Raw genomic sequence first — 20,615 nt, forward strand, 5'->3', positions numbered from 1 at the left:
CACGAGGAAAAGCCCGATCTCTTCATTTCCATGATCATCTCCTAAAGTGTCAACTTCTTCAAACAAAAGAATTATTTTGATAAAAAATTTTAGGTAACTAATTATTTAATTAATAAATAGAATCAAAACCATTTTTGCATTGCAATGAGGAATTTATTCCTATTAATCGTTACAAGCACAAACAGTGTTGGGGTGCGTGACCCATATTTATTCACCAAGTTTTCATTCAAAATTACTCTTTCTTTCCTGCCTGTGTCTTTGCAGGCACCACAATAGCAATAATAATGTGTTTTGTGTATTACAATTCTGGTTATCCTCAAAAACTTCATAATATTTTGTCTTCTCACATTACTTTCTATTAATTTTTTTGTACAAAATGAAATCTAGTGGATAACTCATTGCAGCGTTTGCTTTCTAGCAATGCTGGTTCTTTGCAATTAATTTTTCATGATATACAACGGACACACGCACACACACATTTGGCTTAACTCCTAGCTGGATATTAATCTTCTCTTTTAATTTGCATCTCGCTGGCTAATTATTTGTTTCCTTTGTACACAAGTTTTTATGTTTTTATTTTCATTATTTTTCCACTATGATTACCGAGCATTTTACACTTCTGCGTTTTCCACGTTAAAATATCAGGTTACAGTCATACAATTTTCAGATATGCTCAGTTTCCTTTTAACACTCCATTTCACCGGGTAGGCAACCAGTTTTGATATCATTTATGTAACAAAGAGCTTTCAGTCACTTTTAATGGTAAAGAGAAATTAATACAAATTGCCAACAATAAATAAGGATATATATATATATTTTTTGTTCTTAACCAAATCTCACATTAAGCTGATTTTTTGTTTTAAAACATTTGATATTTCTATTCACTATTCTGCTGTACTAGCAGAAAAAGCTTGGCTTGATTGAAAACTGGTTGCAACCAAGCGAACACGGTCCACACACATAAATAATTAATATGCTATGCTCGTCCTTTCCTTGAAAAGAAGTGCTGGCTGGATTGGGTCTTTTGGTGATATGCGACCTTACGAGTACTTATGTTTCTATCCGCAAAATCAAACAGCACTTTAAAAACTCCTTCCACCACTCCACCGTAAGGAGATCATCCTAATTAAAAAAGTTTGTTGTTTGCTTTCATAAAAAATAAGTTTGGTAAAACGAACAGAAGTATTTATAATTATAATTAATAAGATGAAATTTAATCTCTTTGCTCACATCAAAATAAAATATACAACTCGAATCTATATTTACAACTCTAAAATAATATTATATAATATTTCGACCATAAGAATAATTAACAAAAAATTGATACATGTACACACTCAGAGAACTTAGGCTCGTCGCTGCACTAGTTAGTGCTGTGGCTGCCCTTATGTAGGCTCGTCGCCGCACTCTAAATGCAGCGATGAGCTTAAGAGTTTTGTGTGTACCAACTAAAAAAAAAAAAAAACAACAATTTTTAAATGATGAATTAAAAATCAAAAGTAGTGTGTTTGGGTGTATTGAGAAAACAAGGACGTGCACTAAATTGGCTGGGAGATATGTAGTCACAGGGTGATTCTTTTTCATTTCGGTATGAGCTGAGTCAGTTCCGTTCTTATTTTTTCATTCAATGTGCAGTTGATGATCTGACGAACAATGTTAGGCAGGCACTATTCACTCGAAATTTGTGTTGAACATGTTCAAATCCTCGAAATTGCCTGTTCCCGACTGTTCCTGCAGCATCTGCAGCATTTCCGTCAACTCCTGAGGCTGCGTCGGCCCACCAGGCCCAGAAGGCCCTGGTGGAGGTCCTGCCGAAGAGCTGCTAGACCCTGGACCCGAGTCGGACGCCTGGCTTGAGTTTTGCCACTGCCACATTGCTGAAAATGTCATCAATGTTTTATTTTATAATTTATGCTTATAGGACGACAAGTTCAAGTTGTTGCAGTTTTTTTTTTTTATATTTGATAAAAAAATATTTTGAAACAATTCAGGAACTAAACAAAGCTTACAATGAGAAAAATTAAAAAAAGATTACAAATATAATTTGTAACACAAATTTGTTCCATTTTGGAAATATAATTTTTGAAATAATATTGTCCAATTCTTTCTGTTTTAACAGACCCCGCCGAAAGTTGAAGATATCAATATGAGATTTACACCACTTAGTCATCTTAATTTGAAGGCAATAAAAATTTAGGGAACTTACCTTCAATTAGAATAATTGAATTTAATGTGTCATTTTTTCTTTTTCAAAATATTTCAAAAAGAATATATCTTAATTTTTTAATAACAGCAGTTAAAAAATTGGCTACACTCTCCAATTTTAGAGAGTCAGCAAGCAGGAGACTCCAAATGAACAGAAGAAGGAAGCTTACCACTAGGTGCTGTCGTAGCTGGGTGATATGTAGGGGCCTGTGTGGGGGGCAGTGGTCCACGTACACCAGGGCCGAGGTTGGTGTACGTTGGCCCACTTGGCGATCTAGATGGGCTGATTTGGCTGTACTGATAGCCCTCAGTGACAGGTTGCTAAAATTTCAATGATTTTAATGAATTTAAAAAATACAAAATTCTTTGGTTTAGTTTTTAAATATTGGCAAATTTTTACTCTTGACTGACCTGTCTGAGGTGAGGTTGGCTCCAGGCGGTTTGTGCTGGCGTTGGACTTGTGGTCGATGTCTTTGCGATTCGGCTCAAAACCGAGGCAGAGTTTGTTGAGCCAGCGGTGGGCTGGGGCGAGCCATACGCCACGGGGGACGCTGTTGGCTCTACATAGCTACCATACATGTTCTGCGCGCTGGCTGGACGGGCCTGCTGCTGCGCTTGCGCTGAATGGAAAAAAATGGTATTAAAACGTGTAAAAAATTAAATCTGTTTATTTTAAAATTTTCAAAGTAATAACTTAAATTGCAAGTTTGTGTTTTATTTAGTTATTACAAACTTCATATTCAGTAAGAAAATTTAGTCTTACGTTGCAGGTGGGATCCGATCATGTGGGATGAGTAGACGTCACGGCGTTGCATGCTGTAGTCTAGGCCTGGTTGTTGATATGGCACGGGTTCAGGGGCTGCAGTTCCAGGCACAGCGTCCACCCCAGTTTCAGGGTTTTGCAATGCTCTAAAATTTTTATTATAAGAAATTAAGAATTTCATTCCCATTTTGATGTGAAATTATATAAAAAAAATTTTAAATTTCACAGCAGTGCTCAAATTTTTTCAGTCTTGCTTTCAAGCTTTGCGCGCAGGAATGTTTCCATAAAAAAGTGCAAATTGAGAAAGAAATTATAATTATAATAATAATTCAGGAATTGCAAATTTTTAATATTTACTAAAGCGCTGGCGATCTGCGCTTCAAATTGTCAAGAAATATTTTGTATTTTTTATTTGAGAAAAAGGTTGGTCTGCAGTTAGTATCTGAAATTTGTCTGAAGTTTTTTCTAATAAGAATAACTCACGAGGAAATTTCTTGACCTGTTGTAAAAGTATAAAGAAATTGAATTGAACAGCTCAATAAATAAATATCAAAGTTCAAAGAATATGTTTTCCAAAATGTAATAAACTGGGAACTCACTTTGCAGACGTGTTGGTGCACACTATGTACTCTACGTCGTCAGTGTAGGGGTTCAAAAAGGCAAAAGCTGCTGTTCGTAACCATACCCATTCCCTGTTTTTGGCTCTGAACCGGTACATCACTGACAGTACTTGGCCCTTCAACTTCAGAACTAGAAATTACAGAAAAAATATTTAAAAAATATTTTCCAAATAATTGAAGTTTAAGTCCACCTTGCTCAAAACTTTCTTTCATGTGGGTTTGATCCTCGGGGTGGAAATATTCAAAACACGGTTTGCCCAGCAACTCAGGCGGTGAATAGCCCAAAAGACCCATCACTCTTTGGTCTACAAAAGTGAACTTTCCCTCCATCGAGTGTCTAGAGATAAATTCTGAAAACAGACAAATTCACTATGAAATTAAAAATCACTTTTCTTTTGTGCTAGGGGTAGTGCGCAGCCTTCCGCAACCTGCACAACAAAAGCACGTAAATTGCGCACAAAAAGTACTTCTAGTTTGAATCAAAATAATGGGGCACTTAATTGTGGATTGTTTGAGCTAAACTTTGAGTTCCTAGGTGCAGCAGGAGGAAGAGAAATAAATAAGATTTTTTAATTCGCCAAGAAAAATTTGCCCCTTGACAAATAATTACCTGATGCAGAATTTGATCCAGTAAGGTCGGACGTGTTGGGGGTCGAGGTGACCTGCAGTCTGCCAATGGCAACGAGGCAGCAGTGTGAGGTGCCGGAAGGATCTTCGTCACCACGGTCCATCTGCACCCCCGAGGGCGGCCAGTTTTTGATGTACCCGGTACAGTGGACGACGGCGTGGTTCTGGCCGTCACGGGAGGGACCCAGCGAGTTGCGCTGCTTGAGGCGGTGCAGGTGGGTGCCCACCATTCCATCTGGGGGCATGTTGCCCACTTTCATACGGCAGATAAAGCCTCGCCGTGAACCCATGCACAACCGCATTGATGCTGGAAATTGATTCAAAATTGGTAAGTGAAAACATTATCAAATTTTGACAGTGAATCTTTAAAACAAAAAAGTTGTAAAAATCAACTCCAATAAGTTTTTAAAATTTTATTGAATTGCAAATTTTTTTCCGTCTTCTTGTTTTTTTTATAGGGAATAAACTTTCTACAAAAATTTTATTGATTAAAATTATTTCCTAATATTAACAATTTACATATAAACAGTTTCTACAATTTACCATAATAATATTAGGTACAATGCAGATTGTTCATAAAAATATAATTGTAAAAAATAGCTGTTGCAATATTCAACAGTTTTCATCAGCACCAGCCGATAAGTCTTCAGACTTGGTTGGGCTGGACTCGTAAAATTATATCAAATAAATCTCTTTTCTTTATAAAAAAAAATATTTTATCATTGAAGCTTATTTTTAAAATAATAAATTAATACTATTCATTTTCTTTAGGTTATGGTATGCTTTACTAAGGATCTCTTTCTTCTTACATTGGTGTCCTTCCTTCTTAACAGTTCCGGTTTTGAGGTCGAGAATCCTCCCAGTGTTTTGCGGTTCCTGAGTACTGAGCTGCTCTCTGACCTTCTCGACGTCCTCAGGGTGAAGGTGATCAAAAATACATGAGCCAAACCATTCGTTCTGCAAAGGAGAAACAAAATATTTACTTGAGAACAAACTTTACCGAGAGCAAAAACATTTTTGATTGTAAACAAAGCGCTCAATTTGTTGCTGGACAATGTTCAAAATGAGTTTTACAAACTCAATATCATTGCCAAACTTGAACAAGTTACATAAAAATAGTGATTTAAAGCCTTTTTAAATGATTTCTTAAATATGAATTAATTAGGTCGTAACCTAGAACATGTACTAGTTAATAATCACTAAAAATTTTTTTTTAAATTGAAGCTAATAATATTATTATTATTGCATCACTTTTGGGGAATAACAGATAGCGATTTTAATTAAATTGCGTAAATGAGTGAGAACTAAGAATATTTAAACTATATAAAACTGCCTTCTAGAAAAAAATTTATTTTGACATTTATTGAATAATATTTCCTGGTAAAAACTCCAGTAAATATTAAAAAAACTGCTAATTGTTCTGCTAATTTTTTTCCAATTCAATTTTTTTTTTCATTTATGACTTGAGTAGAGTAAAAAACAACATATAAAATAAAAAGAAAGTTGTTTAAGGGACGCTTCATGAATGATTGACAGCGATTTGAGTTAAATTTTTGGTTCATGTTGTTGATAAAATCGACCAAAATTTGGAATTGATGTTTTCTATTTTTCGGATTTCAAGTTTCTTGGAAAAATTAAAATTGCAATATTGCTTCTAGTTGGAATTTTGATGTGTGCTCTTTCACTTCCTGTTGTAAATTTTCTTTCCTGACAATTTTTTTATGGTCAAAGGTAAGGGTCCATAAATTGCAAATTTTCTAACAAAAGTAAATGAGTCAAGTGAGTCAACGCCCACGAAAGCCCACGAAATTCAGCGTGTATTGGGTGATTTTCAGAATTTACAGAAGAGGGCAAGCATTTAACTGACCCTCCTCACCTACCACAGGGAAAAACAACCCCTGAAAACACTTTAGCTGAGTCTCTCACGTTAATAACAGAAAGGAATTGTGGACAAAAAATTTGGCCAATTCGCGGTCAATCATTTTCTTGAACAGTCCATGTAGGGTAAATGTAAAATAATTTTGAATTTTTTTAAATTAATTTAAAGCTAGTCCTGTGCACTTTTTTTTCAAAAATTGAGATACAAATATTTTGATAAGAAAAAATTGAAACATGTGCAAAATGAAATTAATTGTGAAATAATAATAGAAAATGATAGTTGCCTGTGCCTGGTTGAGGATGGGCGTGACGCTGTCTGATACATAGATGACGCGTCCGGTGTCGCAGGTCACGACAAAGAGGAATCCGTCGGCCGCCTCGAGGATCAAGTGTTTCAGCTCCTGGTCGGTGAGGAAGGACGGCTTGTAGGTTCCGTCGGTGCTAGTGTTCCCCGTGCCTGAATCATCAGCTAATAAAATAAAACGACATGCAGGAGCGTCTCCACGAAGGACGCCCGCGGTGCTCCCCAACCCCCCTGTGCCTCAAGATACTTGCTAGGTGCGTATTTTACTCATCAAAAATAATGGAGAAACGAGCATGGAAGGAGGGCCAATGACGATTTTATCAAAATGGTCCAAAGTCTTATAATGGAAAATAAAAATGCAAAATTTTGAGCATTTTCAGTTCTTCACAGTTGATTGTTTTGCGACTGTTTGAAGTAAAATGAAATCAATATTGTATTGAATAATCATTATTATTTTGGTTGTTGTTGCCTTATTTTTTTATAACTAGCTGTTGAATAAATAAGCGCGGATTATTTCATGGCTGAATAAATACATAAAGGTTTTATTTTCTCGTGTTTTTGTATGTTTTTCTCTGCACATGAACAGTTCCTCTAAATATTAAATTAAAAATTATTCTGATGAAAACTGTTGTCAATTGTAATCAAATTTTTTTAATTGTGCCAATATATGTTTGAAGGCATACAATTTTATTTTGATCTAATTCAATGAAAAATGTTTGAAAATTATTAAAAAAAAATATAAGTGATAGATGTAAAAACTACTATTTTCTCAGCAATTATTTTTTTATTTCAATTTATTTTTTAATTAAATTTTATGTAATATTATATCGTTACGATTAAAATTAAATATAATGCATAGCAAAACCATTGAAAACTTTTGTCTTTATTTTGGGTCGAATCTGTCAATTGAGAATTTTGAATTTGATTTCCGGCCAAAATTAAATCATAAAGCGGAAGCCGCATCTGGCGGTGGTAGAGATTAAGCCGTAAAACCGGGCAGGCGGATGAGCAGGAAATTTGCATTTTTGTCGTCGTTTTAATCTGGCGGGCGAGTGGGTTAATTTCGCATGATGAGAGAGGGCGAGCTGGCTCGGCGGCTTTCCCGGGAAATGGCCCGCGAGCTAGGAGAGAAGCCACTTACTTAGCGAGCGTGTAATATGCTAATTCTCATCCGACCAGCAGCAGTAGCAGCAACACAAAACACGCGCCCCGGGGAACACAATTTCCTCCTCTAACTTAACCGCGCGCTCGCCGACTCTCGCTTTCTTATCGCGCCGCCGAGACGGAAATTAACTTTTCCAGCGGTGACCTTTTACACTCAGATCATCTCTAGTTGGTCTCGTTGAGTAAGTCAATTGTTTGCCCACCCCGACGACACTGGCGTGCGAGCACCCTCAAGTGCAGATTATTTTATTAGTATTGTTGTTTATTTGTCCATATTTTTATCTATATTATTTGTATTGTATTTTACAATTAATAATAATAACAATTGTATTGCTTATACAAAGTGTTATTGTGGATGACGTACAGCACATCCAACTTGTTTGCAATATGAAGATTATAGAGAACGTATTCTTTTTTCCTCTGAAAGACATTTTTGAACGTTTTCAAGTAAAAAAAATAATAATATAAAAATTACATTTTACAGACATTATTTATTTATTTTTTTTTTTTATTTCTGGAGTATAATTTTTTTTTTAATCCTTAAGTTTGAAATTTTATTTTAAGCCGAAGATTTTGATAAAACTTACATAATGACTCTATAAAAAAGATTTTTAGAAACTTTTTGCTCAAGAAGGTTTTAACATGGGCAACTAAAATTTGAGACTAAAATGATGCGTTTTATGCTATTAATCAAAAATACATTCTCAAACGGCTTATTTCTACTTCTAAATAAAAACGATTCAATTTCCACAAAGCTTCCAAAATGAAAATGTTCAATTTTGTCTAATTGTAAGTTTCCATCTGCGAAACCGTTCTCCGATTTTTTACTTCCAAGTTGGTCGCGAGCAAAGTTTTTCGATAACTCCAGAAGGAGGAGAAGGATAGATAATAATATTTTAGCAGAGCAAAAGGCCGAGCTGGCGAGCAGCGAGCGAGCGCAGAGGGGTGACAAGTGTTTTCACGGGCGATTAGCGATGCGCGTCACGCGCCCTTTGATGGTCATACCTCAGCCAGCAGCCGCTCGCCAGTTCGCTCGCCGCTCAACAATGGACAATAAAGAAACGAGAGGCTTGCACCGGATGTCTGCTGGACAAAGCAGCGCCGTATTGTCTTTATGGACACGTGAAAACGCTCAGCTATCAGAATTAATTTTTATTAATTAGTATGCTGTCGGCGTCATCCCCGCCCCCCCTCCCCACACACGCATTCACTCACAACACCAGGCCAAGGTATGTGTAAGCGATAAAAAATGAATATGTATGACTTTTCGCAGCGGCAAACCACCAAAAATTCAAATATTATGTTGTACGATTGGGGTGCCTCACAATGTCCTAAAGATAATATTCTAAAGTAAATGCCCTAAAATTAAGAATTGAAAATGTCCTAACAGAAAATATCCTAACGCCTGAAAATTATAACAAGTCATGTGTCATGTGCAAAAAAAATCAATTTCATCCTTTCAAGTATTTTTACTGCAAAATTTGTCCTGATTCAAAATATTTGACGCTTCATACGACTAGGAGTCTTTTTAGGATAATATACATATTTAGATTGTTTAACTAATTTTAGTAATTTTAGGCTTTTGTAATGACTCAAAAATTTTTTATATTTTTTTTCGCATTTTCTACGGGTAGTTGAGAAATATAACCATTAATCTTTCTTCTAGACAATAGTTTCAAAGAATATCGTAAAAAATTTCAAGCATTTGTAATTTTGGAAAATCGGGGTTTTTCCTTGTTGCAGAAATTGTTTTTTTATTCAAAAACAAATTGGCTCCAAAAACAAATTGAGCCAATTTGTTTTTGAATAAAAAACAATTTCTGCAACGAGGAAAAAGTCAGATTCATTCATTTCCATGATCATCTCCTTGAGTGTCAACTTCTTCAAACAAATTTGTATTTTTGTTTCCTACGAAAAAATTTACTTCCAAATATCATTTGAATTTTTTTCCAAGACAAAAAATATGAAAAATTCTAGTTAAAAATATTCATTTAATTATTTATTTTCAATGTATGTTGTAGTAATAATATTATTATTAACAATAATTTGTATTTGTGGAAAATAATATGATTGTTTCAAAATTTTATATTTTGAATTACTTGATCAATTATCGTCAGAAATATGACAGAGGAGCTCGACAAATAGCATCATTAAATGTCTTAAGCGCACCTGCAAAATCACCTACAACCCTATGCCTAAAACTCAAACTGTAGAAACAGCCCAGAACTACCACTGCTGTCCCAAGCTGACCCTGACTGATTTGTGCTAAGAAAATATTTCTGCTTAAGTGAATTCATTTAATAAGGAATGAAGTCAATTAGGACAATTTTTTAGACAATGTGCATGCGACCATAGCTTTTAGGACATTATCTTTAGGATATTTTTTCTTTAGAACACACTCTGTTAGGACATTGCATTATTTTGTATAAAGCTAAAAAACAATGTTGAAACATCGATTTACATTAAGAATATTTAAATTTTGACTGAAAAAAGCAATTTCATCGTGACATTAAATAATCATGGCCACGCATCACGTTTTTTTTCCCTCTCTACGGAATTAAGAAACGGAGAAACGCTTTTACTGATGAAAGAAATGCACGCCTTTTGCCGCGAATTATTGTTTATTCATTTCATTAGTCATATCAGGAACCCCGCGGCTCAGTAGAGGGCTATTCACACGGCGTGATGAATGAATTACACCGCCAGCTCTGCGTGCAGTCGGAACGATTCGAACCATTAAATTAATCGCAGGCAGGCATATTAATAAATATATGCACTGTATGTCGATAGCTGAATGAAAAGTCCTAAACAATGGCTTTCGACGGACGCGGCGCGGTGACAAACTAGGGACGGTTTCATTCACCGCTCTTGACGAATGGGGCGACAACCGACTTATGATGGACTACAGAGACCATAAACGAAAACGAGAGTCTAGTCCGATATATTTTGGAATGATCGGTGTAGAGCAGTCAACGACCGTCGACGTCTAGAAAAATAAATCGGTGCAGAAAAGATTTATCTGGGAGACATGGATGGGCTGCATTCAATTGAAATTGGAGAGAGAGAGACGGGTTTGAAACTCTGTTGATATTTTAGGGGGAGGGGGAAATGAAGAAATATACTAAATTGTGAAAAAATTGAAAATTTTAATGGTAAAAAATTATAAAAAAAAATTCCCAACATACTATATTCAACTATTAAAGACCCTTTTGAGCAATAATTTTAATCTTTGATATTCAAAAGAAAATTTCATGAGCTTGAATGGAATTTGCGATCAACGATTTCGCGCTCCTAAGGGATGAAACAGGTGTCATGAAGGTCAACCTTCATTGAATTGAATTGAAACCTTTTCCTTCCAAAAGCAATCACTAAATCCTACGGAATAAGCAAGTATATTTTATCTAATTCTAAACGTTGAGATCAACACTTTCCTCAGGGTTAAAAAAATGTTTTAATGTTTTGAATTGACTATAGAAATGCTCTTTAGCGGGAAACTGAGGCGCGCATTTTTCCCATCGCGTTTTTGACCTTGGTCATGAAGTTTTGTGCCCTTCCAAAATAAAAATCCTGAATAAAATTGGCAGAGTGAGACTGCAGGGTTTTCGGGGGTGGTTTTCCCTGGAAGTATTTGAGGAGGGTTAGCCAAATGCTTGCCCACCCCCGCCAAATTATTGATGGCGCGAGCAACCTCAATTACTGGCTTTAAAGAGGTAACAGTATTTGATATTTTGTACCCAGAAATAATGACTTGTTGTAAAGAAAAATAGGAGATGTATTATTACAATTGTCTGATGCAATAAGCTTTTAACTTATCTAATCTTATCTAATCCAACTGATCTGAATCAGGGATGGGAAAAATGGTTAATATATTATACAAAAATATAATTTTGTTATTCCGGGTAAAAAATTCACTTTCACCTCATTTTAACTTGAAACCCTTGTTTATCTATTTCTCCGCAGGCCTTTCTCACCATTCTCGGATATTCTAGAGAGACCCCTCCCTCAGCGCTGTGCTGGATTGAGTCATGCAAAGTGTCACCGTGGCGAAAATTGAAACGAAAGTCGTGGAAGCAAAAGCGTCGGCATGTGTATATACGTCGATAGTCCATATTATTTGATATTCCACGAAGCGATGCAGCGTCAATGATCAATACGCCCAAGCTAGTCGGCGTTGTGCATAAAACGCGCTTGGAAAGGCGTACAGCATTTTAAAATGCGCCTTCTTACGAGCTCGCAGCCCCATCATACACAAAATATAAATGAGTTTGTTTGCATGTATAAGCCTGGAAATTGAGAGGGACATCACGCGGCAACAAGTAAGTCGGATATGCGACCAATAAAAGTAAAAAACGGTCTGTATCATTGCTTCTTAAAAGTACTGAAGAGCCTCCAACCGTCCAAGGGGCCGCTCTTTAATACACGAGAGCACCTTATTCGCATTACGCGGCGCCCTTTGGGTCACTTTATGGCTCACGTCCACTCATATTATGGAATAACAACGACGCCACCCAGAGTCCATCTGCTTGACTCAGTGTTATTAGATCGGTTTATGCAAACTTCATGAAGAGGACCGTTTATCCATTTCCATCGCTGGCTGCAACATGGAAACCTAGCATTTTTTAGTACTTTTTCTTTTCTTATTGCCTCATATTGACATTTTTATAAAAAAAATTAAAAGATTGTTTTTCAACGAAAAGGTATGTTATGTTTACTTATTGAAAATATTTAATACGCAAATTTTTCCGTTTTGGAATTGGAAATTGAAAATGCTGTTGTAGGTAGAAAACTCTGCCGCTTCTAGACTATTTAAATTTGATTTATATCAAGGTGAAATTTATTTTCCACGCTGACAATTCAATGCATCATTGAAATCGCCTTATCTTGAAGTTAATAGGATTTTTGTTACTTTTTTTAGTTAAATTTAACCACATATGCGCCTTTGAATGAGACGAATTTCAGTTGATTGATTTAATTACATACATGGGTGCGCTCAACAATTTTGCGCTCGCGCTCGCGCTCGCGATCACTGGCAACAGTGCGCTCGCGCTCTGCGCTCGCGATCAAGATTTTGAAAATGTTGCGCTCGCGCTCTGCGCTCGCGCTCAAATTTTTAAAAAGTCTTGCGCTCACGCGTTGCGCTCAAAAATATTTTTATCCGAGGAAAAGTGCGACTTTTTAGAAATTTTTTTAATATAACAAAAAATACATCGGCAATTGGAAATGATAAAGTTGAAGTTAAATCACCAAAATTGGGATCAGTTTTGAAGTTTTTGGTATAAAAACACTGTTTTTCATTACAATTTTTGATCAAATTCGGGAATTTTTACTCTTGGTTTGAGCGCAATTGAGCGCTGCGCTCAGCGACCAATGCGCTCGCGCTCTGCGCTCGCGCTCACGATTTTGAAAATCGTGCGATCGCGCTCTGCGCTCGCGCTCATGAGCGCAGAGCGCGAGCGCAGATCGCAGAGCGCAAAGTGCGCTCTGCCCATGTATGTTTAATTACCTCACTACTTCATGTTTTCCATAAAAAAGAATTCTGACTGCAAAAAGAAATATTACGGCTTTCTTTATCTATTAATATATAATTAAACATAAATAGTACTTTTTATGCTCTCCTCCTTTCAAGGCAAGTTTTCCCATTCCCGTCTTACTTTGGCGACACAATTATTATTGTCTTTGGTCGTGAGGTAGCGCATGGCCTTAATTTCAACCTCTCGGCCCAACGGGTGCGTGTATTAAGAGCGCTTCTCAGTTGGAGCGAATGAACGGACCTTCGTTTTGAGCACAATCGGCTGCACTTCTTTTTTAATTAATGAAACTGGATGTGCGCGCGCTAATCGGGGTCACGCGTGCCCAAGAAATCATCAAGCGACGACGCACCGAGCAGTATAATATTACGCTGCGCCGACAACATGTTGCAATTCATTGTGTGCGTGAAAGAGAGAAAAGAAATATAAAGAAAACCTGCTGAACGACCGCATTATTTATGTTTCTACTTCTATGTGCAGCCGTGCAGCGTGGACTTCTCTCGACCTTAATGAAAAAAGCAGAGGAAAATAAATAAGCTTTTACGCCTGTGTTGAAAATTAAAATAAAATTGGATTTTGCTGATGTACCAATTAGCAGTGGAGATGTATTATATGTCGAATGCAATAAATATAGATAAATATAAATCTTTAAAAAAGTAAATAAATCATTTGATAATGTTTGGCATAGAAATAAAAAGAGTTCAAGCTCAAGTATTCTGCGATATTATGGATTTTAAATTACGTGATTTAAATGCATTTGTTATCTGTGGTATCATTTGCAACTAAAAGTTTAGTCGAAAGTGTTTGGATGAGAACAATACACAAAATATTTTATGAACTTATGCTTCAAAAATAATATAAACGCTTGAGGAAAATCCCCATATCTGGACGTGGACGTAATTACATAATTGTGCGGCAATTACACCTCCGCATCGCTTTTTCCAGCAAACGGCGCGAGAAAGTTGGCCGGCATGCCCAATTTTTGCCGTCGAAGAAGTAATTATACTGGAAAATGACAGACAATCGCGCAGCAGAGGAAAGGTGAAGGCCGGAATGCAAAAATCTTTGCGATTTATAATGAGACTCGCTTTGCTGCATTTAAAAACGAAATAACTCCAGTATGAACAAGTGCAGTGTGCCTTATTTTTATTTATTCACATTAAAACGGGCGACAATAAAACACGTGGGGGCAACAATTCACATGGGTGCTCTAATATAAATAGTAATGAATTTCGCGCAATAAAATAATACAACACACTTGTATTCGTTTCCAGGAATTCGCTGCGCGATAATTGCGTGTAAACATACACACTATACTATTATACAAGCGTGTGCCGCGTGCGTTATGCAAAGTGAGACAGAGGGTGTTTTGTATTTAAATGCCATTCGGATCATATGAATGCAAATTGCGGTTATTTCGAGCGCGGCACCGGACACCATGAATACGCTTGCTTTATTTCACTCTAGATCTGTTTTGTTTTATTATTTAAGTAGCCCGCGGTGGATTTACGCAAATCGACCGACAGCACAAATGCGAATAAAGCACGTACACGTGCAAATGTGCATTTCGCCCTAAACGTGTGTCGCACCGGAGACAGATCGGTTTGTTCCGTATCAAAACACATCACGCTGATTTAAACAACAGTGGACTTTGCATGTCCCAAGTATAAATTTCCAAACTTTACAAAAGCGTCAGATTGAATTATAAGTTTATACAAATGCATAAAGTTTAACTTTCGAGGATATTTCTTTCACTATTGGAACACAAATTAATATAAATTTTTAATTTTTCTCGTTTTATATTTCAAGATTTTTGGCAAATTGGTGACTCTGCAACTCTTTGTGTCAGTTTGGCGTAAACAAATAAATGTAGTATCAACCCCTCCTATTAAGCTTACTGCTACTCAAATCAAGTTGAAGTTTACAAACTTATTATAATATAATGGCCCCAAAGGAATTAGACCGTAACCCCGTAGTTTTAATAAGACCCTGAATTGACTGCAACCCGCACAATAAAATTCTAATTAAAAAAGTTGTCAATGCTATGAGAGGTGCCTTTTGCCTGTTATCTTCTAATTTGAAAAATTGGAGTGAAAGAAAATGGGCTTTTTCTTTGATGAAAAATCTTATACATAAAAAAATTATTTGTGAAAACGGAAATTTTTGGGTGAACTGACTGAGTATTATTAATATTGTTTATTCTACAAGTTGTTATAAGTAAAAAAAAAACCTAGAGTTCATATTATTTAATACAGAATTCTCAATTTCATATTTTATTTTTAGAATTTGGTTTTCTTACAAGATTTATAATACGACGGCGACCAACTTCAAGACGACTTGAACAAATAACTGGATGAGTTTGAACGCAAAGAAGTGCAAAGTGGTCGATATTTCTTATTCGCGCGTCCCCTTGTAATGAACCAGCAAAAATTACTCAGGGTCCTCGTCTCCAGAATTTTGGTGGCAAGTCCACACAGACTTTGTCCGAGCACACAACATGCGCGGCAGCAAACCCCCCCCCCCCCTCCCGATTCTTTGTGAAAAGAATCGCTATAAGACAGTTAATGCCCCCCCCCCCCCCCCAACACGCAGGAAAAACGAAAAACTTGCTAAAACGCGGGGGCCTCAACTCTCAAGGGATGTCTGTGCCAAGCTAGATTGTCACAATAACAATTTTTTTTCTAGCTTAAGATGATGAATTTTTTCTATGAATTCAAGTTTTCATAATCAAAAGGGAAAAATGATTTTATGTTTCATATCACCAGTTTGATACCCTTCTAATCGGACCTTAACGCTTCATTTAATTCAGTCGGAGCTATTCTCTAACTGTCAAATTCCGTTTGTTCTCATTCAAGGCAAGGCACAATGCCCGAAACAAGAATCAAGCATTTTATTTTCTCTCTTGGCTCTTTCATTATGTTTTGTGATTCCCAAACGTGAGTATAACATGGCTAGATGGAACAGCACAAACAATCTGATCAAATAGGTGTGAGCTGTAGGAGGGCCCGTCGGTCTGTACTCGGCCGTCCGGCCGCGGCAAGGAGAGCAGGTAGATATTAGGCGGTGTGCTCAGACACGGTGCCGTGACCTCTGACATCCCCGCCCAATTAGGGATACCAGCAGGAGGGAACAGGAATGCCATAATAACTACGGAGATGAGGGCTAATTACATAGGCTGAGCATTTAAATGGCATGATCATCCACAGCCGAAATAGGATTAATCAACTCGGCGCGTGCAACTCTTTCTCACAACCAAGAAATTCAACTCTCAAGCTGGGAATTTTTTTATGACATTTGTTTGCTTTTTCGTATGTAAGTGGGGGAGGAAAAAATTTAATTTGCGCAAATTAAAGCGGCGCAGAGCGGCGATAAATATGCAAAAAATATATGCGTTGAAGCGCGAGGGGGAATAAAACGCGGCGGCGGAACGAAATTCATCAGTAGAACTGTTGCTGCTCGGCGCGCACATATTTATCATTTAGCTGGTGAAGGATGCGAGTTTTTTTAAATACTCAACACGTATAAAACTCACAAAGCTGCAACAAAAGAATTAACAAAGAAAAAACGGACCAATGCAACGCTCAGGAATGAATATCATTGCACGCGCTCTGCCTGCTCGCTCCACTCTTTTATTAATTAAAAAGAGAGAAAAAGCTGAAACTGTTTGGGGAAAGGCTTAACAACTAGATGGTTTCACTTGAGTTTCAAATCCAATGCCTTTAGTCATTAGAGCTTTTGTTACATTATTGTGCGTGAAGTTAAAAAATAAGTAAAAATACAAGAGGTTTATATCATAGTAAGCCTAAATAAAGAACTAAATTGGTTAGAAAGGAGATTAAAAAAATATTTGAATATTTGACATTTTTTATAATTAGGCGAACTAATTTTTGTTACGCCCAATAAAAAATGAGATTCTGCTGCCTCGGTAAACTCCCTAGAAATATTTCTTTATATTTTATTACTTTGTTCTCATTAAATTTTTTCAACACTAATTTTTCCACCTTTTCATAATATATTTTACGCTCAAAAATTAAAAACATTTTTGAGGATTTCAATCTGTGTCAAATTTTCTCCCCTCCTAATATTCAGAAATAATATCACCATTCTTTCTATATATGCATGCAAATGACAGATTAAACGCATGCGGCCGGACACATCGGTTTGTTTTAGTGGCAGCTTCCCTCTCTCTTGTAATTGCCAACACGTTCTATATATTCCCGGGCTCATTTGATGGGCACTGAACAACGAGAACCATTTGTTAAGCGCAGCTTCAATTACGTGCGCCATTTGTATGCGTGAAACGGCCACCCATCCGCCCCGCCGACCCGATTTGCACCCCCCGCGCGGTCCAACGGAAACGTGGGCGCCGCTGATTGCATTTGCGCCTTGTAAATTTTTAATTTGGCATCATTAAGCGCGCGACCGGTGCAGGACAAAAAAGACCACCAAAGCAACGACCCACCAGATTGATTTCGGGGTTGATTAGAGGCTTGTTTTCCGTGCAAATTGAATAATAACAAGCTGAATTTTTTTAGATGACAGAGAATTTCTAATACACTAATTATGAAAACTTAATTAAACCCCGTTGAATTATATTCATACATGGGCAGAGCGCACTTTGCGCTCTGCGATCTGCGCTCGCGCTCTGCGCTCATGAGCGCGAGCGCAGAGCGCGATCGCACGATTTTCAAAATCGTGAGCGCGAGCGCAGAGCGCGAGCGCATTGGTCGCTGAGCGCAGCGCTCAATTGCGCTCAAACCAAAAGTAAAAATTCCCGAATTTGATCAAAAATTGTAATGAAAAACAGTGTTTTTATACCAAAAACTTCAAAACTGATCCCAATTTTGGTGATTTAACTGAAACTTTATCATTTACAATTGCCGGTGTATTTTTTGTTATATTAAAAAATTGTCTTAAAAGTCGCACTTTTTCTTTGGGTAAAATATTTTTGAGCGCAAAGCGTGAGCGCAAGACTTTTTAAAAATTTGAGCGCGAGCGCAGAGCGCGAGCGCAACATTTTCAAAATCTTGAGCGCGAGCGCAGAGCGCGAGCGCATTGTTGCCAGTGATCGCGAGCGCGAGCGCGAGCGCAAAATTGTTGAGCGCACCCATGTATGATTATATTTATATAGACAGTCCAATTAAGAAATCTGAATTTATTTGATAAAAATGATATTCTAGAAAATTTGATTGCAAATAAACATTATTAATACTATTATACAGGTTACAGGTTGGTACATGAATTTTGTCTTTGTTAATAAGAAATTATTATTGTTTATTTGCCATAAAAAGATCCGCACTTAAGGGAGTGCGAGAGACTTGAAATGTGCATAAGTAACAACCAATGACATATTATAAATTTTATTCAAAGGCAAAAAAAATATTTTACAATTTGCCAACACTACTGGCTAGGACAGCTGTTTCGACAAATCCAGGATCTTTTTATGGCTCATAATTAGAGGGGAGGTGATTTTTCCTTTTTTAAATTATTGTTTATTTGTCCACACTTCACTGATTTTTTTTTTAATTTTTCTTGCTCACGAAATAAGGCCACAGACTTTGACCGAAACTTGAAGAGCTGTTATGTTTTTGAATTGATAATCAATTTTTTCTGCTTGGGTGATAATCTGAAGGTGGTGGGTTTTCTGGCTGACGTCAGGGTGTAAAGCTCTTTTTCTGGCAGGGTACATTAACATGATTTAAGAATATTAGGAGGTACAGTAATTATTGCGATGGGTGAGTTTCTTATTTTTCACACCGTAAAAAAAGTGATGCAACAAAGAACAAAGTTGGTATAACAATAATTTAGGAGAAATTGGTTGTCTTTCATCTGCAATTTGGCAATAATTTGGTGTTTTTTGCGGTTTCCACCAGACATTCCAGGCGAATTCGGCGTAGTTCCAGTTGCAATTCAAAGGCAGCAGCCGCTCACTTTCCTCGTCCTTTAAGTTTCGAAAATCCCAAACCAATTTATGTTATTTTCACCCCGCCCCAGTGTGTCCATAGGGACAAGTAGGAAAGTGGGACTTAACGGCCCAAAAGGGAGATCCGTGTTATCGGCCCTTGAGATTTAGCAGGCTTGTCAATGAGTGCTTACGAGTGCTTATTGGTGCCATTCCCAAAAGAGATAACACTTTGTACCTTGTATATGCAATAAATAATAAATATCAATAATAATAAAACAATAATAAAATATTAATACTTTATGCAGGTGGTACAATTAAGCGCATAACGAGCTCTTTGGTGCGCTCATTTTGCCGTTTTCCCGAACGCCATGGTGCATCAGAAAGTGCAGAGATAGATCGTGAAGCGAGTGAGCCATAGAATAAAAATAAGTATGGTCGTATATAAATGCATGAGGCAGCGCGCGGCGTTATGCACTCTTTGCAGTAGCAGGTCATACACGCGGAATAAAAAGCATGATGTGGATTTTTCCTCTGAGCGTACGTGACTTTAAGGTCAACATTCGCGCGCGGTTATTGATGATATTTCCAAATGAGACGAGAGAAAAAGAAAAAGACCGGTGATAATCACATGACGCATTCATGAAGTGGAAACTATATAAAACCTCTTGAGTTAAAAAGTGCCAATTTTCTTAGCAAAGCATGTTGCTGCTATCGTGGCTACCCCTTTGACTTGGTTTTTAAATGCGTCCTTTTTTACTGTTAATGAAGTGTGCGATAGTTACTCCAATTTTCAAAAAGGGAGACCGCTAGGATTTAACACATTATAGACCAATTTCTAGTTTGCCGTCTTTTTAAACAGATCTAGAGAACCGTTTCCTCCTCTGATTAGCCAATTTTTTTTATGAAAATGATTTAATTTCCATAAGTCCAAATAGATGGATATATGCGCAAGAAAAATACAATTTCGGCGTTATTTGAAATTTTCACAAAATTGTAGGCCGTTTTCGAGCGATTGCAAAAAGCGTTAAGAGAACGGTGTGTATTCCGCTAGAGCTTTGTGAGCTTTGTGGAGTCCGCGGCGTGGCTTTGGGGCGTTTGCGCCGGCAATGCATAAGTTTTACTCATTGTCAGGGGGTTTCAAGATTACGTGGCCTGCGTGGCCAGTTTGTAAAATGTATTTTCTAATTGATTGATGTTTCTTCCCAGTTGTAAATGGGCGAATTACGTCGATCGGAGAATAATATCACATCGTGATCTTCTATATTTCATTTTTTTTTTAATTGAAATTTAATAAAAAAAAGATGCAATGATGAAGGGCACAGGCCGACAAAACTTTGTCTGGCCTGACCCCATAAAACAAATATAGATTAGATTAGATTAGATCAAAATTTATTGCATTAGACATATGTAATACATCACCAATTTGTCTTTACAACAAGTCAATAAAATAGCAAAATAAAACCTCCAAAAAATTTTAACGATAACATTCAATAAGTAAGTAATTGAGGGAGCGATTGAGGGAGCTCGCACGCCATTAATAATTTGGCGGGGGTGGGCAAGCATTTGACTATCCCTCCTCAAATACTGCAGGGGAAAACCACCCCCGAAAACCCTGCAGCTG

General features: G+C 37.0%; 1 protein-coding gene across 5 annotated transcripts in view; it reads right to left on the reverse strand.

Moving 5' to 3' along the window:
- Positions 1 to 1,451: 1,451 nt before the first annotated feature.
- The window catches only part of LOC132199222 (aryl hydrocarbon receptor nuclear translocator homolog), a 102,380-nt gene continuing 83,216 nt past the window's right edge, over positions 1,452 to 20,615 (reverse strand). For 2 of the 5 annotated variants that reach the window (XM_059623790.1, XM_059623787.1), the window contains 9 exons: positions 6,378 to 6,562; positions 5,025 to 5,172; positions 4,199 to 4,522; positions 3,780 to 3,938; positions 3,568 to 3,718; positions 2,969 to 3,114; positions 2,617 to 2,825; positions 2,376 to 2,526; positions 1,452 to 1,877 (listed from right to left, as the gene is read on the reverse strand). In XM_059623790.1, coding sequence (XP_059479773.1) covers positions 1,672 to 1,877; positions 2,376 to 2,526; positions 2,617 to 2,825; positions 2,969 to 3,114; positions 3,568 to 3,718; positions 3,780 to 3,938; positions 4,199 to 4,522; positions 5,025 to 5,172; positions 6,378 to 6,562 — 1,679 coding nt within the window. In that variant the 3' untranslated portion in view covers positions 1,452 to 1,671. The remainder of the gene's footprint in view (positions 1,878 to 2,375; positions 2,527 to 2,616; positions 2,826 to 2,968; positions 3,115 to 3,567; positions 3,719 to 3,779; positions 3,939 to 4,198; positions 4,523 to 5,024; positions 5,173 to 6,377; positions 6,563 to 20,615) is intronic. The other 3 variants (XM_059623791.1, XM_059623789.1, XM_059623788.1) reach the window with 2 other exon arrangements.

This window comes from Neocloeon triangulifer, unplaced genomic scaffold (genome assembly GCF_031216515.1).
Source record: "Neocloeon triangulifer isolate White Clay Creek 2 clone unplaced genomic scaffold, ASM3121651v1 ptg000013l, whole genome shotgun sequence".
Classification (NCBI taxonomy): Eukaryota; Metazoa; Arthropoda; class Insecta; order Ephemeroptera; family Baetidae; genus Neocloeon; species Neocloeon triangulifer.